The sequence below is a fragment of the Geospiza fortis genome, unplaced genomic scaffold (genome assembly GCF_000277835.1).
Source record: "Geospiza fortis unplaced genomic scaffold, GeoFor_1.0 scaffold16, whole genome shotgun sequence".
Classification (NCBI taxonomy): Eukaryota; Metazoa; Chordata; class Aves; order Passeriformes; family Thraupidae; genus Geospiza; species Geospiza fortis.
The window spans coordinates 9,952,448-9,962,455 of NW_005054302.1; the positions used below are offsets into that span (position 1 = coordinate 9,952,448).

Here is a 10,008-nt window from a genome sequence, read left to right on the forward strand (position 1 = left end):
CAGTCCTGTTTGGGGTCAGGTGAGGCTTCAGAGCCCTGCAGGCAGAAGAGCCAGCACACACAGCCATCTGGGTAACACGATAAGGCACTCATGGCATCTGAAGAGAAAGGCTCAGCCATCTAAAAAAAGCCCTGTGGTGGGGATAAGGCATTATTTAACACCTTAACTGAAAGGGCTCTGAACTGTGCACCAGATTTAGGCTTGAGGAATGTGTACAATGATTTCATTTTAAAAGCAGAGGTGCAAAGAGCTGGCATAATAATAATCTTCAACAAATATTTACAGCTTGAGAGTGTGATTTAGGGCTACCACACATGGCCCCACTGTGCAAGGCACTGTACAAGCACCTAGATGAGAGTAGCTCCTGCCTCTTAAGCTGTTCAGTCTTAAAACTGAACAGTAAAACTGGTGGCACATGAGAACCTGACTGCCTGGGCTTTCACTGCCTGTTTCTGGCAGGGTTGAGCTGGAAAAAGATGTGGGAGGCAGCAGGGTGAGAGGGTGCAGCAGAGCAGGGTAGGATGTGCACTGAGAGGATGAAAGCCTGAGCTACAAGAGGGATGGAAAAGAAAGGCAGAAAGGGAGCTTTTACAAGGGCATGTAGTGATGGGACAAGGGGTAATGGCTTTACAGAAGTTTAGACTGGACATAAGGAAGAAAATCTGTGCCATGAGGGTGGTGAGATAGTGGCACAGGCTGCCCAGAGAAGTTGTGGATGCCCTATTCCTGGAAACCTTCAAGGCCAGGTTGGATGGGGCTTTGAGCAACTTGGTCTCTCAGAAGGTGTCACTGCCCAGGGCAAGGGTGTTGGAACTACATGTGGTCTTTAAGGTTCCTTCTAGGAATTCAGATGGGATTTACACCAAGAAGCAATTTTTTTGCGCACCAAATTGCAATTGCAGTTTTAATAGCAAGCCTACCAGAAAGGGTCATCTTAAAAATGCTCCAAGTAACTGGCCAAGCAAGAGGACCTCCACCTCCTCACACCTAACAATACCTTTCTTCCTTCTGGAGCTTCCTCCCAGCAATATTTTCCTACCTGGGCTGCTCAAGGCCCAAACCAGGGACCAGCAGAGGGATGTCAGCTGCCATCACAGTCCCCTCTTCTCATTCTGAGCCCAGCTGTCCTGGAGGAAGCTTCACATGCCTGGAGGGTCACGGGCTGTCCACAGACACAGGGCACACAGGCACCAGGGGAGCCATGGAGTCAAAGAGTCCACTAAGCAGCTGGAGAAGCCACCACAATGGTCAGGTGAGGCGTGAGTATGACTCCCTGAAAGATGGTAGCACTGCCATCCTCCAATGTTTAGCTTACCAAAAGCTCCATCGCTGCCTCATCATGTGGTACCAGGGGGAAAATGTTCCCTTTCAGCACTACACTTTGCTGCAGGTTCAGCCTCTCACAGGATGGGGGCCAACACAGACCTGGGGCTCATCTCTTAGTTGCTGCCCTGCTTTGTGTCAGACTGGAGGGCACTGGCACAGGACTGGGTCCTGGACTGCAGCAGGGCCATGCAGGGTTACTCTGGAAAATATACACACTGATACTTTGTTCATCTAAAGCTGAAGTGGTCGGTATGAAAGAAAATAGCTTGTGGTCTTCGTACCTCGAGTCAATGAATTCCTGGGCCTTTTATAGCTCAGGAATGCTGGGCACTCGTGTTTGGTTTTACGAGGCTGCAGCTTAAGGTCTGCATGAACATTAATCACAGTGGCACGACGGCAGCTGCTTGTGTTTTTGCCCCTCCCTCAGGTGGGACTGCACTGTGCACACTGTGCCCTGTTTTCCCCACTTGCTTTGGTTTGCAGAGAGCGGGGTCACCACCTTCACGCTGACTTACCTAACCCAGAGTGGTCGAGGAACAGCGGAGTGCTCGAGACCAGCCTGGGTTGTTGGACTGCATCCAGACCCCAGACTGGGGATCCTGATGACAAGCAGGATCCTGGCAGCATCCTTCCTGCTAGGGAATGAGATCTGAACTTTTCATGTTTCACTGCAATGTACTTTAAGTCCAGACCCAGAGGGTATTTAAAGATGTGTAAAATCATAGCTTTTCCCCAAGAACGCATCTTGCTACTGTTTGTATGTTTGCCCCTCTCAAACTTTGGGAGGAGAAAAGCCCTGAAAATGGTAACAAATCAGCACAGAAGAGATGACACAGCTGCACAGTGCACGGAATCCAAGTGAATCCTGAAAAGGTCCTGTCATTTTGGATGGGACTAGATTTTTGAATGCTTCTACATGGCAATCTTGCTAATATTTTTAGCTCTTCTGAGCTCTTTCTTTACACAATGCAGGTCTGTTACTTACTTTTGGAATAATGGACTTTAATCAAACTGACTCTGGAAGTTTGCTTCTTTGTATGTTTATTCCTGACATTAATATGCAAAATATATTTAACCTGCAGACAATGTTACAGTGACATTCTGGTTTTTGGCCAGAGCATCTCTGGTGAAGACACAACCCAAAAGTAAATAAGCCCCCTCCTTGTTATACCTGAACACAGCTGGCCACGAGGCTTTTCCCATCCTAATATTGGTTTGGTCTCTGTTAGTTTCCTTTTCTTCCATGTCTTTGGCATGTATCTTGAAAAACAAGATACATGCCAAATTTAACTGTCAAATCTTGACTTGAAGGAAGTCAAAAAGCCACAATCTCAGCCATCACCAAACTTTGTTCTTGGCACAAAAAATACTGCCAGCTGCCATATCTTCAAGATGGAGTGATCAGATGGGTCAGGCTGACCTGTGCTTGCTTGCATGAGGAACACAGGGTGCTGGGATCTGGGTCAAGCAAACTTCTCCTCAAGCTTCTGCAACCCCCTGGATCTTTGCTGACACACTCCTGCTCAGGACAGGTTGTTTCTTTTCAATTGTGGAAGGATCAGGGGAGAGAAGGTTGGGACAGGCAGAGAACTCATAGGAGAGAGAGGCCCTTAGTGGCATTCATGCCTTTCATGCCTGCAGCTCCCTGGGACCCGATTCAGGAATTTTTTAACAGACACTTTCAAGAGCATGTGAGAGCCTGCTGAGCAAACCTCCCTAACTCAGAGCCAGACACTTGGCTCACTTTTGCTCCCTTCCCCCCATTTATTTCAGTTGCATAAACAAACATAGGAACAATATTTCCACCAGGCTGGAGCATTCCCCTTGCCAGCACTACAGCATGAAATGGGATCTGATCTTTATTCCTTACTGAGCACAGTATATAATTCAAGAACATCTAGATATAAAAAATATTTAGGTACCTCACTCACACTGATCCAGCATCTGTCAAATAAAGAAGTCCCAGACCCTCAAGAAAAAATAAAATAAAAAAAATCAGTGCGAGTTCTATGCTTAGCAGGAACATAGGGCTAAAAAATATTCATATCTTCATCAAAGTATCTCATTAAGTTTCCCCTCTCATTTCCTTCCAGTGAAGACAATCTCACTAAAATCATATTTCTTCTTGATCATCTCTAAAATCATGCTCTTCTTGCTTGGCCAAGTTCCCAGTTTGATCTTCTGCCTTGGAGACCCACAGATTTCATGCCCACATACACCTACTGGTGTCACTTGCTGTGGGGCCTTTCATTAACACCTGTGAAAAATGGAGAAGATGCAACCTTAAAAATCCCTGAGGTATCCCCTCTTAGTCTTAACACATTGTTTGCAAAGCCTCAAGAATTTTTTTTAAGTTCTTTCTTCTGGAGGACTGAATGTATTCACACTGGAAAAGTGAGAAAATAAACATGTTTATACATTTATTATCTACAATAATAAGGCACAAATTTAAACAGCAAAGAATAAGAAATCTTTGGCTGAACAACAATATCAACATTTGCTGGGGGTGACACATAACATCCTTCATTTCCCCCTCTATGTACAAATAACCCTCCAGCTGTAAAACACTGTACACAAACTTCTCTATACAACCAACAGCAATAAAAAATGACAGTATTTTACAACTAGTTACCACTGACATCACCTGGAATGGCTACAGCACAGTTTCCCTAAACCACAAAACAGTTCGAAGAGCTGGGAAAGCCAGCACAAATGGAGCTGGGCCGCTCTGCTCAGCGGGGCTGACATATGGCAGTAGTACTCCATCCAAGTCCTGCTAGTGCTTGGGCTGGAGGGAGACACACCACTCCTCCAGACCTTCCCTCCAGGAAAACTAACATCTCTTGAGTTCAACAGAATTGGTGAGAATTTGGTTTATTTGAGCTGTTGCCTACACACTGTCTCTAACAGTTTCCTATATCTGGGGCAGCATCAAGTGTAAAGGCAGCTTTGGATAGCAGAAACTGGAGAGACTGTGGTCTCCCCAAGGAGGAGTGCTGTACTCTAGCTGACTTGGAGAAATCGAGCTGAACCACTACCAAACATAACTGAGAGCTGATCCATGCTGATCCAGCACTGTTTCTCCTGGACACCTCACTGTCTGCCTGCACACAATTTACTGAAGAGTTTCAGCAAAAGAAATATTACAGCTGGTAACAAAATGCTTAGGGACTTCCAAGCACCTGGGTATCCTTATTTCTTGGATTAAAAGTGATGCCATTAAAAATTCACCAACATTTTACTTGTATTCCCTTGATTTGTCTTTCTCCTGCCCCATTCCTACCACAGATGCTTGAGGAAGAGCCACAAAAGTGGGTCAGTGGCGATGTCACACGCGGTCCCGGCTTTTATGCAAACAATTACAACGTTTAAATTAACTTCAGAGGGAAAAAAATTATCTTACAAGGCATATATTAAGCTGCATAACATCTTCCAAGGGTTTTACACCTTTGGTTTCACAATGCAAAGCTGCTAATACTTGAAACACAGAGTTTGCTTCCTGCACAACCTACCTACCACTACTTTGTTTAACAAGTGCGAAAGTCAGAAAGAGGGTGACAACAACATATGTCTAATTCTAGGTACACACAAAAATAAGTGCATAGCTTTAACATAGCAATTTTGTTCTTTTTAAAAACAAAAGGTATCGGCCAGGCAGTACTGAGCACAAGGCTCTGGCCTGTGAAGCTTTGAGTTCACAAGGGCTTCCGTTTTTGGCAAAAGCAGAGTTTAAAATGCCTGGTGTTCTCAACAGTCAAGGGCTCCGATTTGTCACCTACGGGAAGAGATGACCTCGAGCCAGCCCTGAGTGCACGATTACTTCTAGCACCCATCACTTTTCCATGCTGGGCAGCTTCACATTAGATCCCATTGCTCCTTTTCCCAAAGCCAAGCTCTCCTTAAAGTGCACCACAAGCAGGAACTGCAAAGCCAATACAGAAATGTCTCGCAGAGGAAAATTTCCCCATCGGCATGTGCAGTGCATGAAGCCACGAGTAACACAGTGGGTGAGCTGGCTGCCTCTTACTGAATTCAGGGACAAGGCTGAAAATAAGAAATGTTCCACCCTGGGTAAAATAAGGTGAAAAGAAACCGCAGCTCAGCACAGAAAACACACGATGCTCACGTACTGCTTTGCAGTTAAACCCTTCCCTGCCTGCTCCTGCACTCCCTAATGTCTAGTCCTACATCAGCTTGAACAGCAGGTTTGTATGCTCAAAGAAGCTAGGATTTGGCTATAAGAATTGAAAGTAAGGAAAAATCTTGTTCTTACCACAAATACACTGATTCTTCAAACATGATGCACCAGTGCCCAGAAAGAGGTATCTTCTGATCTCACATGGCAACCCAGCTTAACTCCTCTAAAAACAAACCCATGCAGCTCCCCTCTGAGGGAACTCTATAACTCACAGCTCTTTAGGGAGCTGCTGGGATCCTCCCCCAACTTTTCCTCCTGAAACTTTCCTATGGTTACAACAGGGTTTGCTTCAGTAGGGTCCCCCCTCCCCCTTCTGCATTCATCCACCAGGAGAATTGCAGCCAACAACTGCTCCTATCAAAAAAAGAAGTCTCAGCAAGCTCTGAGGTTGCAAGACATGAATATTTGTACTGTAAATTCAGCTCCAAGAGAAACACTTGTCCAGCCAGCAAAGAGGCACCTGACCTGCCTGCCGAGGAAAGCCACACCAATGCCACTTCAAACAAATACTTACAAGAACCTGCCGTGTACATCTACAGACCAATTATTCACAAAAATTAAGAAGTGAAATTTTTGAGACTGAAACCTTTGAGAAATGCATTGATACAGAGGAAGATGCAAGTTTTTCCTGGATTATTCAGAAACTTTCTCTGGCCTCCAAAGAGACAGGATTTCACTCCCTGTCCTGGTTGCAGAGGCAGGAAAACAGAGCAGCAGCGTGCAACCAGTCTGTAACTTCACTACTTTATGCCAGAAAACACAGTTTCCTTTTTCCTCAACACTCCCCTTCCCACATCACTTTCCATTTTCAACGACCCTTTCTGTTCAGAAAATGTCTGACGCTTCATTTCATCCCTCCTCTTCAGTGCTCTTGACTTCTCGCCTGGTGAAAAGTCTCAACATGTCAGACTCTAGCTTCAGTTTGGGAATAAACTTTGTCTTTTTTCAGACTCTCAGGGTTAGTTTTCAAGGTTGGCACACCGAGGACCATCTTGGGCCTGGCTGTACACACACAAAACCCCAGAGATGCTGTCCTCTGCTCAGATGAGGACTTCCATCATGTCTGTATCTGGAAACTCAGGCTTGTGGAGCAGGCTGCTCACTCTGCCTTTGCTGTCAGGCAGCTTCCCATGGCTGGAGTTCTCTGCAATGGAAAGAAGAGAAAGTTGGTCTTCAGTCCAAATTCAAGTTCTTCAAAGCAAATATCAACCCATTCCTTGAGGGTGGGGCATGTATTACCTGTACACCCTACATACTGAAAGCCATATTTGTTCAGGACACGAAGCATGTGTGATGCTGAATTCCCAGCACAATGACAGCAGGTGTGCTGGTGTACACAGACCCCAAGGTGGTATTTAAGAGATACACACCAAAGAATCTCTTTAACTAAAACCATAGAATGGTCTGGGTTGGAAAGGATGATAAAGACCATCTAGTTCTGTGATAGTCAGCCCTTTTAATGATACATAGCATGTTTTTAGAGGGAAATCTTGCTTTTGAGTGGAGAGGATTGTGTAAGAAACAGGCTCTTTCAAAATAACATGCATAAAATAAATATCTCCTTTGCTAGGGCTGCAAACCATCAGTTTCCACCTTTCAAATATAACTAAAATTGTACATCTTCATCCCTCCTAAAAAAAGATCTCCACTTTCTCCTTACTATTGCCCCCAGTTTTCCTTTAAAAATTAAGGAGAAAATGGTGGTTTAACCAACCATGGTTTCAGCTGAAAAAAGACAGAAGAGTTCGCGAACAGGTGTGGAGCATTTTCAAGGTGTGAAATTCTAAATTAATATCTAGCAGCATAAATATCTAGCCTGCCACAGACGAACGGAGCTTTACAGAAGCTGCTGAGCACAAAGCTCTGCAAAGCCACCCTGGGCAGCCTTAGAAAGTTCTCTCTCTACAATTTTAGTTTCCCTGAAGAAACCCCCACCATACCTTACAAACTGTGGCAGCATCACATACCCACACCTTGCCCCCATTAATACTGATGTGCCTCTGGGGATTGCTGATAGCCCCGGGGGTGCTGACATTTTGCACTGACAGGGATCTGGCAGAACTCACCCAGTTTCTCGCTGGCCACCCGTGTCCCCAGGGGCCGTGGGGCTGGGCTGTGTGACGGGGTGGCACCCAGGCGTCCCCGGCCGGGGAAGGAGGCGGTGGCGGGCCAGAAGAGCTCCGCGGTTTTGTCCGTCTGGGTGCTGCTGTCTTTGCTGCCCGTCTTTGTGTGGGAGGCTGCCAGCACTGGGACGGGCATGCAGGACAAGGAGGGCAAAGGAGGAGGCAGAGAGGGGCCTGATGGGTGGTCATGGTGCTCCTTTCCCAAGAGCAGCCCTGAAAACACAGAGCGGTCAGTCACATCCTGGCTCAAATGCATGTGCTGTCCCCCATCCCACCCCGGAGCTACAAGATGCTGGGTATGGCTCCAGTCATTTCATTTGGCTTAGCTTTTCCCCTTGATGCTGCTTTTTCTGGCATCCACATGGTACTTTCCTACAAAACAGCTTTTTGAAAGCAGCTTCCCCTCCCTGGCTCCCCTCCTGCACACCTATCCCAGTGGCACTTACTCCTGACACTGCCTTGCACACCTCCACACTCCCATCCTATGTGGCCCCAAACAACAGGCAGTCCTGCACTGATTTTCCCATTTATCTGCCACATCACATCACTTCACGCTGTCCTATCCAAACGGATCCTACCCTCTTGATTAACTTTATTCAGGCTTTATTTCTAGTCCAAATTTACTCCCGTAGTTACAAACATTATGCGCTTGTATCTAGGAGGTCTTCCCTCACCTATGGCTTTCTATAATCAGTGCAGAATGATTTAATATGATTTAAAATGTAATTAAGATACAGTGCAAGGTTAAAGAATTACTAGGTTTTTTTTTACTTAAGCACAAGGACACACATTCTGCCCATGGAAAGTGCTCTGGAAATGAGCTGTCAGGGCAATGTGTGCCAAGGCACTTTGGCTAAGCTCAAGCAGAAGGATTAGCATGAAGTGATGGATGAACCAAAGCTTAAGCAAAAGCTGAACTCACCTATGCTTCCCTTCCAGAGCTTTTCCTCCTTCCTCTCCTCAGCTATCTGGTTGCTGGTGAGCGAGGTCTGGCGCGAGTGCGCGCCGGCAGCAGCGGCGATGGAGGGCACGGAGCGAGCCGGCCGCAGGCTGGCGCTGTCAGCTTTGCCAGGGTCCTTCCGCGACCGCTGCTGAAGGACCTTGATCATGGCATCCTTCTCAATTATTTTGGCGTGGAGATTCTTTATTCTGCCAAAATATGAATGCTCTGCTTACAGGAATGGAAAAAACATTCATATGGGCAAGTCTCCACACCTGGAGGGAGATGCCCAGGCAGATGCCCTGCTGCTCTGTCCTCTCTGCTTTTGGATACTTGGGCAAGACAGCTCCCAGCAGTTCCTCCGAGGATAACCATGCACTTTAAAACAGACAGCGCTTCTAGTTATTAAGCCAAAACTTTTCTGCAAGGTTAACTGAACCCATCTATGCTATGGTTTTACTAACCAAGCAGGAGCAGCGGGCAGTATCCTGACCAGGCTGCACATTGCTACCTTTACAACAAAAACACATAGGCAATTTTCACCCCTGTAATGCATTGGGGCCAAATCTGGAAACTATGCTTTGGCAGACTGAGTTAACCCCAGGATTCAGGTCTGTTGTCAGCTGGAGTAAAAAGACCTGCTGAAGTGAGTTCCTTTTGGTTTCTCTAAGAGGTGGTCTGGGCTCTTCCTTCTCCCTCACTGCTGCAAAAACAACCAGCACATGGTATTCAGAGCTGAGCAAAGTTCACTACTTCTCTCATACAGACCCTCAAATCACTAAAAAAATGGGATTATCTGAACTCTTCTCCAGGAATGATTAACACCAAATCATACTGAACAACTACAAAACTATGTTTTTCAAAAATCTGTACACTTTGACAGTCAAATGACTAGCCTGACTGTGCTGTACAATATATAATACAATGCAGGTGCATTTTGTGAAGCAGTGAAAGCATTAGTTTTCATCATCACACATTTAATGAGCAATTTAAACACAAGATGTTAATCTATATTTATGAAGGCAGTGGCAAAACTCCGCTACTTCCTTGGAAGCAGGATTAGCTTGCATCTGTGAGTGAAAAACAAAACCCAAACCCAGTAAAAACAATCACTGGTATTTTCCACAGCAACAAATACACCTTTTTTATAAAACTGTCTGCAAATTTGTGTCCTTGCATGCCAGACTACTTTTAATAATGGAACAGCCTCTGCTTTGTAAAAGTGTTGGGTTTGCCACAGAAGGCTTAACAGGAAGGTAGGGAGGAAGTTATGACAACAATTCTTTAATCCCTGTTTGAATGCTGAAGAGCAAAACTAAGTCAAAGTGAAGCCAAGCCCATCCTTTCCAGGCATGTAAGAAGGAACAGAAGGGCATCCTGATTTATCTGAACCCAGCCCCAGCCCCACAAGAAGCAGGAAT

General features: G+C 45.7%; 1 protein-coding gene across 1 annotated transcript in view; it reads right to left on the reverse strand.

The window, feature by feature from the left end:
* Positions 1–3,724: 3,724 nt before the first annotated feature.
* Positions 3,725–10,008, reverse strand: part of AMOTL1 (angiomotin like 1) — a 65,668-nt gene continuing 59,384 nt past the window's right edge. The window contains 4 exon segments of the mRNA XM_031066059.1: positions 3,725–6,668; positions 7,591–7,860; positions 8,570–8,796; positions 9,091–9,098. Of these exon segments, the coding sequence (XP_030921919.1) occupies positions 6,565–6,668; positions 7,591–7,860; positions 8,570–8,796; positions 9,091–9,098 (609 nt within the window). The 3' untranslated portion in view covers positions 3,725–6,564.